The 17,009-nt window shown below is 42.3% G+C and overlaps 1 protein-coding gene across 2 annotated transcripts in view; it reads right to left on the bottom strand.

The window, feature by feature from the left end:
• The window catches only part of pot1 (protection of telomeres 1 homolog), a 106,252-nt gene that overhangs the window by 45,309 nt on the left and 43,934 nt on the right, over positions 1-17,009 (bottom strand). Inside the window, exon 5 of one of the 2 annotated variants that reach the window (XM_030732426.1) lies at positions 12,755-12,862. The exons of the other annotated variant lie outside the window; for it this stretch is intronic. Coding sequence (XP_030588286.1) covers positions 12,755-12,862 — 108 coding nt within the window. The remainder of the gene's footprint in view (positions 1-12,754; positions 12,863-17,009) is intronic. 2 annotated transcript variants of the gene reach the window in all.

The raw sequence follows: 17,009 nt of genomic DNA on the forward strand, positions 1-17,009 counted from the left end.
GTTAGACAAGGTGTTTAGGTAGAGAAAAAATGCACTGAATGTGTGTGAGACTGGGTGAATGAGGTATGCAGTAAAAAAGTGCTTTAAGTGCTCAGATAGAATAGAAAATCATTATATAAGTATCAGTCCATTTAATGGCATGTGCTCTGTTGCAACACCAGTAAGAGGTTTATCAACAATCATCCTGCTGCTTCTAGACAACTGCAGTGATGTATTGAACTGAAGAAGCAGCTTTTGACAAAGAGTATAAAGCATCTGTGGACAGTATGCAGTGTTAGAATTGTTGGCGCTAATTTATATCAGTGTAGACTGCTTCAAAGACAAATGCCAATATGTGATGCCAATTAAACCCAGATACTAGCTGGGGTTTGCTTAACTAAAAGAGTTATTTACATTTTAAAGCATTATTCTTGTGTCGTGCTGCAGCAGGTAGAGATGTGATCTGAGGGTCCTTGGATTAATTTTTTTTTTTTTAATCCGGGAGGCCCTGGAGTAGACCTAGGACACGCTGGAGAGATTATATCTCTCAGCTGGCCTGGGAACACCTTGGGGTCCCTCCGGATGAGCTGGAAGAGGTGGCTGGGAAGAGGGAAGCCTGGGCTTCTCTGCTTAGGCTCTTGTCCCGGTGACCCGGCCCCGGAAAAGCAGAAGAGAATGAATGGATGGATGGATAATTATATTATTAATAATAATATGTGGACCTTTATATAAGTTTACAGTAGCACATTCTTCTGTTAGGAATAGCCATACAATCAAAACAATAAATGACCTACTTTTATGCTGTTCTTACAACAATTAAATATTTGACACAGGGCTGTAGAGTTGGCCCTTATGAGGCTACATGTTATGTCACTGTTTTGCTTGTCTCTATTTTTAAACAAAGTCAACATATGGCTCCCTAAGTTGATGTTTCCAAAGCAGAGCTGTGAAGTGCAACTTTGAAACCATCACCAACTGAATTCATTATTTCAAAGTCCTGACTTTGAAATAATGTTTTCCCTGACAACAAATTATGTTGTCAGGGAAAACATGTGTTAGCCCAATATAACAGGTGCCCCAACTGCTGCCTCAGGAGCTGTCTGAGCCCACTTGCACTAAAAATCCAGAGGGAGCACAGGTACAAGGGTCATCAAAATGTCTACCTAAGCAGCAAAAAACTCCTGTCTTTGTCACAAATTATTCTGGTGCATCTCAACTCTCTTTTCTTCATCCTCCATTTGTTATCTTCCACTGCCTGCTTCCCATTAATAAGTGTAATTTTGTAAATATGTAATAATTAGTCTACACATTTTTATTTTATTCCACAATGTTTGCCATGTTGAGTTAGCTGTTGATTTTTAAATTATGTCTTCATTTGTGCATCATATATTCAGAGCCTTGAAGAAAAAGTTAGAAAAGGTAATGCAGGTTTCCACAACACACTTAGCAGCTAATTACATATTAAAATTAAGCCACTTGAAAACCTAGTGGGTGTATTGTTCTTTCAATTGTATAGCACTATTTGAAAAATTCCAATCATGTTTCCCACGATCACAATGCTGTTTAAACTTGATACACAGCAATATTTTCAGCAGGTGAACCATAGATTCAGATTGATCCATGTTGGTGTTATCAGAAAAGTGCTTAAGTGGAAGGGAAAACATGTTCAATGCTACTAATTTTCTTCAGTTCAATTACTGGCCTTGTAATTGTACATAATCTGAAATATTTACACTTTATATAGATTTTTAGATATTGCAGGTGTACCCAAAAATAAACAAATAAGTTAACCAATAAAATTGAATTGAATTTATTGCCAAATCACAACAAATGTCACGTCAAGGCACTTTGTATTGTAGATAAAGACCCTACAATAATACAGAGAAAACCCAACAGTCAAAATGACCCCCTATAAGCAAGCATTTGGTGACAGTGGGAAGGAAAAACTTCCTTTTACCAGGAAGAAACCTCAGGCAGAACCAGGCTCAGGGAGGGGCAGTCATCTGCCATGACCGGTTGGGGCTGAGGGGAGTTAGCATGCTGCGCTATGTTTGAGGGAACTTTTTGAATCACTAATGTACCAATCACTGAGCCAGCAGGTGAAACAAGACGAAGTTGTGAAATTCATAAGCATGTAAACAGAGACATCTCGAGGTTGTTTTTGTCTGGCTGACAACAGCACAGAATTAGACGTGGCTGAGGATGAGTCATGTTCAGTTTATACCTCAGAAGATCTCATGCTCAAACAGACTGTTACAGCCTGCTGTCTACATTTACAGAGACACACACACACACACACACACACACACACACACACACACACACACACACACACACACACACACACAAAAAGTGTGATTCATAAATTCAGACAAAAGCTGAGCATTAAATGTGCACCTCAGGTCAGAAACTCACTGGAGATTGCAATTCTGGGTATCAGGATTTGGACACTAGACAATATTCACAGCTAATGGACAAAACATTTAAAACAAGGTGGCTGTTCTATTTTGTTTTGGAAAACAAATGTACAACACAAGAATCTACGAGATGTAAAAGAATGTCCAGAGCAAAGAACACAAAGAAGAAAAAGCCCATTCATATTCAATGCTGTATGTATGCAGGCTCATCCAAACTGTCATACAGTGTGAGGTGTGGTATACCCTGGACAAGTTGTCAGTCTATCACAAGGCAAACACAGAGACAACCATTCATACCTGCAGCCAATTTAGAATCACCAAGTAACCTAAAATGCAGGTTTTTGGACTGCAGAAGGACTGTGAAACTCCACAAAAAGCCTGGGTGACATTTGAACCCAGGACCTTCTTGCTGTGAGGCCACAGCACTGACCGCAGCTGCTTCAAGTAGTTTAATCTTGATTGTAAGATAATAATAGTAATAGTAGTAGTAGTCATCATATCATAAAAACATAAATTAAGAAAGAAATTGAATATGCAACTGTGTATGTTTTAAAATGGATACAATCTCATGTTTTTATCAGCAACTGGCAAGATGTACTACTACCAGAAGGTCATGGTCACGGAACTACATGCTGTTTGCCAGTCCATTAAAAAACAGAAAAACAACTTTTTTACATTTTTTGTTTTATTGATCCCTTTTGCTTTTCTCACCCAACGTCAGCTGCAAAAGGGTCACTTTTTGTGGCCCACTTGCTTCACAGCCCGCACTTTGGTAATCACTGATACACTTGAGTGACAACCCAATCGTAATCCATACGGTTTAATGTGATGTCAGCCCATCCTTTGCAGCTATAACACCCTCAACTCTTCTGGGAAGGTTTAGAAGGTTGAGGTTTAGAAGTGTGTTTCAGAAGCACATTTGTGAGGTCAGACACTGATGTTGCACAAGAAGACCTGGCTCGCATTGTCCACTCTAGTTCTTCCACGCCAAATTTGCTCATCCATGTCTTTATGGACCTTGCTTTGTGTACTGGTGCACAGTCATGTTGGAATAGGAAAGGACCATCCCCAAACTGTTCCCAAAAAGTTGGGAGCATGAAATTGTCCAAAATGTGATGAAGCATTAAAAGTTCCCTTCACTGGAACTAAGGGGCCGAGCCCAACTCCTGAAAAGCAATCCCACACACAATCTTGCCTCCACCAAACTGTACACATGGCACAATGCATTCAGACAAGTACCATTTTCCTGCCAAACCCAGAATTGTCCATAAGATTGCCAAACAGAGAAATGTGATTTGTCAAGCCAGAGAATACATCTCCACTGCTCTAGAGTCCAGTGGCAGTGTGTTTTACACAACTGCATCAGATGCTTTGCATTGTGTTTGGCGATATAAATCTTGGATGCAGCTGCTCTGCCATGGAAACTCTCTATGCACTGTTCTTGAGCTAATCTGGAAGTCACGAAGTTTGGAGGTCTGTAGTGATTGACTGCACGAAGTTTGTGACTTGGTTTAGCATGGATCCCAGCATCCACTGACCCCACTGTGATTTTGCGTGGCATACCACTTTGTGGCTGAGTTGTTGTTGTTCCCAGTTGCTTCCACTTTGTTTTAACACCACTCACAGTTGACAGTGGAATATTTAGTAGTGAGGAAATTTCACAACTGGACTTTGTTGCACAAGTGTCATCCTATCATAGCACCATACTGGAAGTTACTGAGCTCCTGAGAGTGAGACCCAAACATTCACAATGTTTGTAGAAGCAGTCTGCATGCCTAGGTGCTTGATTTCATAAGCCATGTTTCCATTAGCATCTACTCAGTATGGTTCGACTCAGCGCAGTTTGAAGGTGTTTCCATTAGTACCTAGTACCAGGTACTTTTTTAGTACTCACTCAGTCGCGGTTCCAAGCGATTGTGTTTTGAGCTGCGTACAAATTAGACCAAGAGACTACTGCCCGCCCTGTTATATTGACTCCACCCACATCGAAGTGATACTCAATTGCAATGTAAACAAAACAAGACCGTGGTGAGTCGTGTCAACCCACACTGAGTAGGTACTAATGGAAACCCGGTAATACATACATACATGGCCAGGGAAGTGATTGGAACACATGAATTCACTGATTTGGATGGGTGAGTGAGTATTTTTGACATTAAAGTGTAGACAGAAGGCAATCCTTTAGTCATCATGACTCAAGCTGCACCAATTAGTGCCTGTGTTTGAGCTATTAGGGAAGTGGCAAAAAACAAAACAAAAAAACTATTGAAAAGAGACAGGGGTCTATTTGATTTATTTATTTTTACTATTATTATTTTTTTTAATTTATGTTTTTTTTTTTAGCCTTTCATGTCTGGCAGTTTTTGCAATCAGAATGATGATCCAAAGGCGCTGTTGTAACAAAGATATTTGCTTTTACAAGAAGAGCGCTATAAGTTTTCTATAGCCTACTCTTGTTAATGTTAAAAAAAATAAAAGAAAGGTCATATCATGTATATCATGTAATATCATGAAAAAAGTTTATGTATTTCAGTAATTCCATTCAAAAAGTGAAACTTGTATATTACATTCATTCATTACACACAGACTGATTTCAGATGTTTCAAATGTTCATTTCTTTAAATTTTGATGATTATGACTGACAACTAATGAAAACCCCAAATTCAGTATCTCAGAAAATTAGGAATATTGTAAAAAGGTTCAATATTGAAGACACCTGGTGCCACAATCTAATCAGCTAATTAACTCAAAACACCTGCAAAGGCCTTTAAATGGTCTCTCAGTCTAGTTCTATAGGCTACACAATCTTGGGGAAGACTAGAAGACTTGACAGTTTTCCAGAAGATGACCATTGACACCTTGCACAAGGAGGGCAAGACACAAACGGTCATTGCTAAAGAGGCTGGCTGTTCAAAGAGCTCTGTGCCCAAGCACATTAATAGAGAGGCGAAGGAAAGGAAAAGATGTGGCCAAAAAAAAAAAAAAAAAAATGTACGAGCAATAGGGATAACCACACTCTGGAGAAGATTGTGAAACAAAACCCATTCAAAAACGTGGGGGAGATTCACAAAGAGTGGACCGCGGCTGGAGTCAGTGCTTCAAGAACCACCATGCACAGACGTATGCAAGACATGGGTCTCAACTGTCACATTCCTTGTGTCAAGCTACTCTTGAACAAGAGATGGCGTCAGAAGCGTCTCACGTGGGCTTAAAGATAAAAAGGACTGGACTGCTGCTGTGTGGTCCAAAGTTATGTTCTCTGATGAAAGTAAATTTTGCATTTCCTTTGGAAATCAAGGTCCCAGAGTCTGGAGGAAGACAGGAGAGGCACAGAAACCACATTGCTGGAGCAGGGTTTATACAGGAATCCTAGAGTTCAATTTACTACCTTTTACGACCTCTACAATATTTTCACTACCAGCACAAAATCGAGCAGCAGCCTTTTTTGGGGATATCGGTGGAGTCACAGCGCTAAGCCATGTACAATGATAGCCCATCTCTCACCGAAGACAAAACTTTATCGCACTTACTTGAAGGTGTAACTGTGACTTTGTTTTGACTAAAGGCCCTTTCACACCGGACGCGTAAATTCCGTGCGAATGTTTCGTGCGTTAAAAATATATTTCGGACTCTCCTGTTCTTAATGCAGCCGTTCACACGACCGCGTCATTTCACAGGACGAATTTGCGGCATTTATTTTTTCGGATCAAGTTTGATTTTTCTGACTTTCGCAAGCGAACAGGACTGACCAATCAGAGTGCTGCATTTAGCAGCATGTGAGGTCATAGCTCAAAACACGAACCGCTGTACTGAATATACAGTGATGTGGGAACAATAAAATCATAATATTTTACCTCAGACACACAGCTACACGCTGCGCCGGGTCAGTCGGCTCTCTGATATTATCCTCTGCCTCCTCACATGTGATCCCAACTCTGCCAACAAGAGCTCAAACTGTCCCACTGACATCCAGAAATTTGAGTGAAAGCATCCGTGATGCAGCTTCAGCTCCGTGATCAAACCATGAAACTCTCCCTGCTGCTGCTTTCTTATGAGTTGGATGAACCCATAAACTCTGTTTCTTCCTTCTCTTGTTTAGAAACATCAGGACCATTACATCATCACTTGATGTCGACTGCATTTTTTTTTCCACCGTGCGTTATATAGGGAGGATTTAGTCGCAAAAATGCAACGCGTCCGGTGTGTATATAGGTTACACGACAGGTTCGCATCCAAAAGATTCTGAATTTCGTGTCGTTTTTACGCAACGCATCCGGTGTGAAAGGGCCTTAAGACCTCACACACATTAATATTCCAAATGCATTTCAAGAAGACTTAGGAAATTAGTTTTTAAGAATATAAATAAAATACAGTAAAATTCACGTTTCACAAGCCAATGATTTATTTTCCAATAGAATATTTGAATACTGGCTTGCTGCTGAGGTGTGACGGCAATACTTGTGCTCGTAGCATATCTTGAGGTTGCAGTTGCAGTGCTTTGTGTAGCACCAAAAAACAAAATAGGGATCTGCTCCCCGCATGTGCGAATCCACTGCTGGTGAATGGTGGATGCTCTGGGTGATTTGATTGCCATCACACCGTTCCAAGTCAAATTTATATTTTTTCTGCACACTTTACAAAATGCCTCTTGATCATTCCCCATGACCGGCTTAACCCCTGGGGACTGGGGTATGTTTGGCCATTTTTGACTACTTTTGTTTTTAGCTTTATACTTGACCTTAGAAACAGTTTACCTTGCCTTGTTTGATATCATTTTTTTCAGCACGACCTCATGTGTGTGACTGTAAAGTTATTCTTTCATTTTGACATACTGTATTAACACACTGGACTTATAATCATATAAAAACATAAAATCCAAGTAGAAAAAAGTTTGATTTTTTTTAAACTGTAAAAATCACAAACATGCTTAAAGAATTGTTTTTACAACTTAAAATGCAAATATATGTTGTAACTTTTTAAAACTTGTGTAAAAATATAGTAAATGATGAAGTTATATACAACTATTCACATTAAAATGCAGGAAAGGCCTCAGGCATTTTTCTGTACAACTATTTACAGAGCAATCAGGACTCACATTAAGATGGTAGACAAATTATTTAGAGTGGCTTGCAAAAGTATTCATACCCCTTGAACTTTTCCATATTTTGTCACATTACAACCACAAACAAAGATATTTCACTGGAATTTATTGTGAAAGTGGTATACAATTGTAAAGTAGAAAGAAAATTATACATGATTCAAAACATTTTTTACAAATAAAAAAACTGAACAGTGCGGTGTGCAAAAGTATTCAGCCCCCCTGGGTCAATACTTTGTGAAACCACCTTTTGCTACAATTACAGCTGCAAGTCTTTTAGGGTATATCTCCACCAGCTTTGCACATGTAGTGACTGAAATTTTTGCCCATTCTTCTTTGCAAAACAGCTCAAGCTCAGTCAGATTAGATGGAGAGCTTTTATGAACAGCAGTTTTCAGATCTTGCCACAAATTCTTGATTGGGTTTAGGTCTGGATTTTGACTGGGCCATTCTAACACATGAATATGTTTTGTTTTAAACCATTCCATTGTAACACTGGCTTTAGGGTTGTTGTCCTGCTGGAAGGTGAACCTCTGCCCCAGTCTCAAGTCTTTTACAGACTCCAACAGGTTTTCTTCCAAGATTACACCGTATTTGGCTCCATCCATCTTCCCATCAACTCTGACCAACTTCCTTGTCCCTGCTGAAGAGAAGCAGCCCCAGAGCATGATGCTGCCACCACCATATTTGACAGTGGGGATGGTGTGGACAGAGTGATGTGCAGTGTTAATTCTCTGCCACACATAGCATTTTGCATTTTGGCCAAAAAGTTCAATTTTGGTCTCATCTGACCAAAGCACCTTGTTCCACATGTTTGCTGTGTCCCCGACATGGCTTCTGGCAAACCGCAAACAGGACTTTTTATGGTTTTCTTTTAACAATGGCTTTCTTCTTGCCACTCTTCCATAAAGACCACATTTGTGCAGCGCACAACTAATAGTGGACAGATTCCCCCACCTGAGCTGTGGATCTCTGCATTTCGTCCAGAGTCACCATGGGTCTCTTGACTGCATCTCTGATCAGTGCTCTCCTTGTTCGGCCTGTAGGTTTAGGTGGACGGCCTTGTCTTGGTAGGCTTACAGTTGCGCCATACTCATTCCATTTCCGGATAATGGATTGAACAGTGCTCCGTGAGATGTTCAAAGCTTAGAAAATCTTTTTATAGCCTAAGCCTGCTATAAACTTCTCCACAACCTTATTCCTGACCTGTCTGGTGTGTTCTTTGGACTTCATGATGCTGTTTACTCCCCAATATTCTCTTAACCTAACTCTGAGGCCATCACAGAGCAGCTGTATTTGTACTGACATTAGATTACACACAGGTGGACTGTTTTTAGTCATTAGCAGTCATCAGGCAACTTCTGAATGCAACTGGTTGCACTCAGAGAAAAGGGGTATGAATACTTTTGCAAGCCACTGTATGCCACCTCGGAAAACAGTTTCTATCCTCCACAAGACTGAGGCAAAACTTGCCAGTAATGTTGTCTCTTGTCTCGCATTTTTCCACCAATAGGAAAGGGGTTGTCGGGAATTATATTTTTTGTTTTTATTAGCAAGCACTTCCTGTTAGCGAAACTCACGTTTTTGCCGTTTATTTCTGCACAAAGCGCGCATCGAAGGTGAGGACAATATACAGGAAAAAGCATGGCATAAATTATTGGGCATAACACTGGTTTTACTTGGCCTATCAATGTAATTTAAAAACTGGTATGTAGTCTGAAGTCTGCACTTTCGATGCATGTTGAAATGGAGACTCAGGGCAGCAGCGTCCCGATGCTACGTTATCTCAAATTGGCGATCATTTTGACGCGCTGGTGAAATCCATGGACTCCGGAGGGTTAAGCCAGTCTTTGAATGCTGGGTCATCGAGCCAAAGTTGTGAAAACTTACATTTTCCCATGACGAGACGCAAAATGACTCGCTAGTCTCAGCATATTAGGCGGTTGCAACACTGGGCTTGCGCACAGCAGATCGGACAGCGGAATCAATCAAGTCAATCACCGTCAGCTCAGGTCCTGCTGAGTACTTATAGTTTCATACAGATTTTATAGTTAAACGAACTTAACACAAAAAGTCTGCATCAATGGAAAAGTCAAAATATATTGAAGGGGTCATGAAAAATTTACTAACATGTTAAATTCTGTTTGTTACCTTTTATGACCTTTTAATAGCCTTTGAGCTCATTTAATTTACTACCTTTTACTACCCTGCAGAAACCACGTTGAGGTCCAGTGTAAAGTTTCCACAGTCAGTGATGGTTTGGGGTGCTATGTCATCTGCTGGTGTTGGTCCACTGTGTTTTCTGAGGTCCAAGGTCAAAACAGAAATCTACCAGGATGTTTTTAGAGCACTTCATGCTTCCTGCTGCTGACCAACTTTATGGAGATGTAGATTTCATTTTCCAACAGGACTTGGCACCTACACACAGTGCCAAAGCTACCAGTTCCTGGTTTAAGGACCATGGTATCCCTGTTCTTAATTGGCCAACTCACCTGACCTTAACCCAGTGGTTCTCAAATAGTGGGGCGCGCCCCCTTTGGGGGGCGCGGTGCGATACCTGGGGGGGCGCGTGTGACCCTGGGGAACAGGCTTTTTTTTGGGGGGCCGTACTAGTATAAAGTGTAATTGCGCATCCAGTACAGTAGGCGGCAGTGGTGCTGTCATTGTTACTTCTGTCACGTTTGCGACAGTGCAACATTTTACGACTTACAAGACAACAGGTTTGCCTTGGTTAGCAGTGTTGAGTCAACAGAAAGCTCCGACTGCGTTCTGCCTATAGCCTCCGTTATTCAACATAACAACCCCCAACATGAAAAAGTTTTTAACAGGGATGAAAAGAAAAGCGGAGAGAGACAAAGATAATGAGACAAAAGAAAGTCACCCGAAAGCTAAGACGAGGAAATACGACGAAGCGTATTTAGCGCTTGGCTTCACTGTCACTACAGTTGGAGAAGAGGAAAGACCGGTGTGTTTGCTGTGTCTAGTTGGTCAAACATGTTTACAGTTTAAACAAGGATTTATTTATTTTTAATTTCAGGCAATGATGCACTTAAAATCTTTTCTGTTGCAGACTTAAAACACGATTTAATAAAGTTATTCTTTGTAAGTTTGACCATATGTCTTTCTTTTTTTCTTTAATGTTAATAAGGATAAAATGTTATGCAGAGATGGATAGTCACAGTGGGGAGTGGGGGGCGCGAATAGTTTTCTTCTTGCTAGGGGGGGCGTAACAGAAAATAATTGAGAAGCACTGCCTTAACCCAACAGAAAATCTATGGTGTATTGTGAAGAGGAAGATGTGATACACCAGACCCAACAATTCAGAAGAGCTGAAGGCCACTATCAGAGCAACCTGGGCTCTCATAACACCTGAGCAGTGCCACAGACTGATCGACTCCATGCCATGCTGCATTGCCGCAGTAATCCAGGCAAAAGGAGCCCCAACTAAGTACTGAGTGCTGTACATGCTCATACTTTTCATGTTCATACTGTTCAGTTGGCCAACATTTCTAAAAATCCTTTTTTTAGTATTGGTCTTAAGTAATGCTCAAATTTATGAGATACTGAATTTGGGGTTTTCATTAGCTGTCAGTTACAATCATCAAAATTAAAAGAAACAAACATCTGAAATATATCAGTCTTTGTGTAATGAATGCATATAATAAACAAGTTTCACTTTCTGAATGGAATTTCTGAAATAAATCAACTTTTTCATGATATTCTAATTTTATGATCAGCACCTGTATACACATACATACAATCTTGATGTGGTTTGGAGTAATGTGTGTGTGTATGTGTGTGTGTGTGCGTGCTTCTGTCATGGAACGTACTCGATAATGAGGGCAAGAAGCCGCAACCATGCCCCTCAGGATCCAGAGGCAAACAGGGAAAGACCCAGGGGACCCGGGTCCACCAGGAGACCCAAGGCCCCACATTCTCATGACAACTGCATGCACACACCAGAGGAGGAAGGAGGGAGACCCCAGACAGAGCCCCCACGGTCAAAGAGCAAGACCCCGGAGAGCCAGAGGCAATGAGCAATGAGAAAATGAAGTATTTTTCCCAGGAAATTATTGCAATTACACATCTTTTATTTTTCACATTTATTTCCTTTGTGTGTATTGGAACAACACAAAAAACTGAGAAAAAAAAGCCAAAATTCATGTAATTCTATGCAAAACTCCAAAAATGGGCAAAATTACTGGCACCCTCAACTTAATATTTGGTTGCACACTCTGGAAAATATAACTGAAATCAGTCGCTTCCTATAACCATCAACAAACTTCTTACACCTGGAATTTTGGACCACTCTTCTTTTGCAAACTGCTCCTCTTATATTTGAAAGGTGCCTTCTCCCAACAGCAATTTTAAGATCTCTCCACAGGTGTTTAATGGGATTTAGATCCAGACTCAATCTTTGAACCTCCACCATATTTGACTGTAGGTACTGTGTTCTTTTTTTTGTTTGTTTTTTTTGTTTTTGTAGGCCTCACTCTGTTTTTGGTAAACAGCAGAATGATGTGCCAAAAAGCTCCATCTTGGTCTCATCTGTCATTGTCTGAGAAGGATTATGGCTTACTCACGCACGTTTTGGCAAACTGCAGGCTAGCTTTGTTATGTCTCTGTGTCAGCAGTGGGGGTCCTCCTGGGCCTCCTCCCATAGTATTTCCTTTCATTCAAATGTAGACAGATAGTTCGCACTGACACTGATGCACCCTGAGCCTGAAGGACAGCTTGAATTTCTTTAGAACCTGATTGGGGCTGCTTATCCACCATCTGGACTATCCTGCATTGCAACCTTCCATGAATTTTTCTCTTCCGTCCATATCCAGAGAGATTAGCTACAGTGCTGTGGGATGTAAACTTCCTGATTATATTGTGCACCATGAACAAAGGAACATCAAGCTCTCTGGAGATGGACTTGTAACCTTGAGATTGTTGATATATTTCCACAACTTTGGTTTTAAAGTCCTCCGACAGTTCTCTTCTCCTCTTTTTGTTCTCCGTGCTTAGTGTGGCTCACATAGACTCTCCTTTTTAATCTAGTTTTAGGTGTGATTTTTTATGTTGCCAGCAACTGCCAGCAAGCTATTATTTTGTGTGTGTGTTGTTCCAATAGACACAAAGGAAATGCACATGTGCATAACAGAAAATGTGTGAATGCAATAAATTTCTGGGAGAAACCCTTCAGTTTCTTGAAAAAATTTCAGGGTTGCCAACATTTTCGGCCATGGCTGTAAGACTAATTACTGGACCTTACATAAATATGGGCTCCATCTTCTGAAAGCAGCAGGTTGCAGGGGTGTAGATTGTCCTTATGAACTGTGGGAGATTTGCCCACAGTGAAGCCAGAGGCCACCACTACATTCTGCAAGAAAACACAAGATAAATCTTAGAATGGAGAAATCAGGGATTAAAATCAGAGATAAATATACAACCTTCCTCTCAAAGGAAGACCGATTGCAGCAGCAGATGCTGCATCCTGGGGTAATTTTAAGCAAGATGTCAACACAAGCCACAGATGATAAGCTGGTTGTGAAGAGTGGAGATGACTTCAAAGCAGATACTCTGAAAAATCATGTTATGGAGACACAAAACCTGACAAAACCTCTCAGATCTATGGCTAAGCGCACAGCTCAGGCTGTGATGACTTCCTGCCTTCAAGTTTTATGGGGGCTTTGAGTTCCATCAAAACACCACTGTGGGGAAACCAAAAACATAGTGAGATGCTACTGGGAGGATCATCCCTGATGTGTTCAATGTCTCTGCCCAGGACTCAAACAGATTCAACTGCAAAAACATCACAGATGTTACTGCATACAGTATTAGACTAGATTGTTGCTCTAACTCACTGTGACAATGACAGGGCCTCTGTTAAGTTTAGCAGAGCTACACCTGAATTACAGGTGAAACATGCAGAACTAATCACGTGAACAGAACACGGCTCATTGCTATAGTCTACTCTCTGAAGCACTTTAAAATGTTATAATCTAGTCTTTATTATTACCAAACAATTCCTAGAGAGATTGGCAAAATGGCAAGTCTTAATATTGCTCAATCTATTATAAAAGTAAATCTTAATGTTGTCTTTGCATATAGTGTTTCTTCAAACACTCTATATGCAAATTAATTTATCTCATGCTACAAATTAATGTTATGCTCATCCACAATGCACATGGATCACATTAACCTCATTACTCATTATTCATATATAATATAAAGAAAACTATTACTTCCACTGACACAATTTCCAAATAGACCACCTTTGTTGGTAGAGGAAGAAATAATGCAATTTGAAAGTTACACCATGAATTTATGTCCCAAAATTAGTTTTCCAATCAACCCTCTGAGGATGAAAGTTCCCAGTTTCAAATTAGTAGCTTATTCAAACCCCTCGCTGTGAAGCAAAGACATGCTACCTGATTTTATTTATTTTCTAAATGAATAAATACATAGAATGTGATAATATGATCAAGAGAACAAAATTTATATTAGACCAAGGTATATAATGTGTGGGGGTTTCTAAACCAAGCATGTATCAACTAGGGATGTGGGTGAATAGTTGACTAATCATTGCTAGTAGGTACCAGACATACTAGTCAGTTAGCCTAATTGTTAAGATTATAATTGAGGCCCAGAGCCAGTAAACGGTTGTCTTAAATGTTACCAGCCATCTGCCACCAGATAGAGCAGCAATGATGGCATTGTTCTCTTTCCACATATCCAAGCTGGCGCCGTGAATGGATGCCCTGGTACTTCGGTGCGCTCTGTTTTGTTTGTTTTTGTGCGTTATTTCTGTGTCTGGACACTCTTCTGGGTATTCTTACACCAGAGAAGAGCTTTTCAACATTAGGTCCACAACACCTTCGGATTTATTTCCTGTTTTTGTCGCATCTGCGGCGGATTTATTACACACTCTGGCCCAGAAAGTGAGACGCCGAAAGAGAGGGAAGCGCGCTGGCGTGCTTGTGAGGCTAAGGAGACGTGGATTACGCACAGCCTTACCTGGGATTTTCCTCTCCAACGTGCGTTCACTTAGGAACAAAATGGACGAACTGACACTGATGAGGAGCATGAATAGAGACTTTTCCATATCCTGTGTGTTATGCTTCACGGAGTCATGGCTGTGTGAGGAGATACCGGACTGCGCGCTCCAGTTGGAGGGATTTCATCTCCTCCGCGCAGACCGGCAAGCTGCGCTTTCCGGCAAGGCTACAGGTGGAGGAGTCTGCTTCTACATAAACAGTGGCTGGTGTACGGATGTGACAGTGATTGCTAAGCACTGCTCTCCCTCACTGGAATATCTTTTCATTCACTGTAAACCGTTCTACTCTCCGCGGGAGTTCGCTTCATTCATACTGGCTGCTGTTTACATCCCGCCGGACGCGGACGTGCACGAGGCCCAGTGCGCGCTCACAGAGCAGATTCTGTGCATGGAGCGGACATACCCGGACTCTCTTATCATCGTACTTGGGGACTTTAATAAAGCCAGCCTGAGACAGGAACTTCCCAAATATAAACAATATATCACATGTCCGACCAGAGAGGAGAAGACACTAGACCACTGCTACAGCACGATAAGCGGGGCTTATCACGCAGTGCCCCGTGCTGCACTCGGCCTCTCTGACCACGACATGATCCACCTGATCCCCGCGTACAGACAGAGGCTGAAGCTCTCAAAACCTGTGGTGAGGACAACAAAGTAGTGGACCCGTGAGGCTGTGGAGGAGCTCCGCACATGCTTCGAAACTACAGACTGGGACTCAATGAGGGCTGCCTGTGACAGTCTGGATGACTACACGGACACTGTAACCTCGTATATCCACTTCTGCGAGGACAGCATTGTGCCATCACGCACCAGGGTGAGTTATAACAGTGACAAACCCTGGTTTACTCCCAAACTGAAGCAGCTGTGGATAGAGAAGAGGAAGGCTTTTAAAAGTGGGGACAAAGACTGCTACAAAGAGGCCAAGTACAGGTTTAGCAAGGAAGTGGCCACTGCTAGATCACATCACTCTGAGAATATACAGCAGCAGATCTCAGAGAACGACACGGCCTCTGTATGGAAAGGTTTTAGGCAGATTACCAACTACAAGCCTAAAACCCCCCACTCCACAGACGACCTGCAAACTGCAAATAGACTGAACGAGTTCTATTGTCGTTTTGATGGTCAGTTCAGCAGCCTTCACACCTCCACCAGTCCCAACTACAATACAGCCAACACAAATATTCACCCCCCAACCTCCCCCACTCCCCACACCTCAGAGAAGCCCACATCATCAAGGACTCCCACCCCAGAGTCCCCCTCCTCCCCCACCCCCACAGTCTTTTGTATTCAGGAGGACCAGGTGCTAAAGCAGTTCAGGAGTGTCAAAGCTCGCAAAGCTTCAGGTCCAGATGGTGTCTCACCTGCCACACTGAGACACTGTGCTAACGAGCTTGCCCCATTGTTCACGAACATCTTCAACTCCTCACTGGAGGCTTGCCACGTGCCTGTCTGCTTTAAAACCGCTACCATTGTTCCTGTCCCCAAGAAGCCAAGGATCACTGGACTAAATGACTACAGACCTGTGGCACTGACTTCTGTGGTCATGAAGTCATTTGAGCGTCTGGTGCTGTCCCACCTCAAGTCCCTCACAGCCCCCCTTCTGGACCCCCTGCAGTTTGCCTACAGAGCCAACAGGTCTGTGGACGACGCCATCAACCTGACTCTGCACTTCATCCTACAGCATCTGGACTCCCAGGGAACCTACGCCAGGATCCTGTTTGTGGACTTCAGCTCTGCCTTCAACACCATCATCCCTGATCTCCTCCAAGACAAGCTGTCCCAGATGAACGTGCCAGATCCCATCTGCAGGTGGATCATTGACTTCCTGATGAACAGGAAGCAGCACGTGAGGCTGGGGAAGAATGTCTCGGACTCCCGGACCATCAGCACTGGCACTCCTCAGGGCTGTGTCCTCTCTCCTCTGCTCTTCTCCCTGTATACCAACTGCTGCACCTCTGACCACCAGTCTGTCAAGCTTATTAAGTTTGCAGACGACATGACTCTCATCGGACTCATCTCAGACGGGGACGAGTCGGCCTACAGGATGGAGGTCAAACGTCTGGTGTCCTGGTGCAGCCACAATAACCTGGTACTGAACGCCCAGAAGACAGTGGAGATTATAGTGGACTTTAGGAAGCACACAGCCCCTCTACCCTCCATCATCCTGACTGACACCCCCATCACCACAGTGGACTCTTTTCGCTTCCTGGGAACTACCATCACCCAGGACCTCAAGTGGGAGCCCACCATCACCTCTGTCGTCAAAAAGGCCCAGCAGAGGATGTACTTCCTGCGGCAGTTGAAGAAATTCAACTTGCCAGCAAGGACCATGGTGCAGTTCTATACTGCCATCATTGAGTCCATCCTCACCTCCTCCATCACTGTGTGGTACGCTGGAGCCACCACTAGGGACAAACAGAGACTACAGCGCGTTGTGCACTCTGCTGAGAAGGTGATTGGCTGTAAC

This window comes from Archocentrus centrarchus, chromosome 6 (genome assembly GCF_007364275.1).
Source record: "Archocentrus centrarchus isolate MPI-CPG fArcCen1 chromosome 6, fArcCen1, whole genome shotgun sequence".
Classification (NCBI taxonomy): Eukaryota; Metazoa; Chordata; class Actinopteri; order Cichliformes; family Cichlidae; genus Archocentrus; species Archocentrus centrarchus.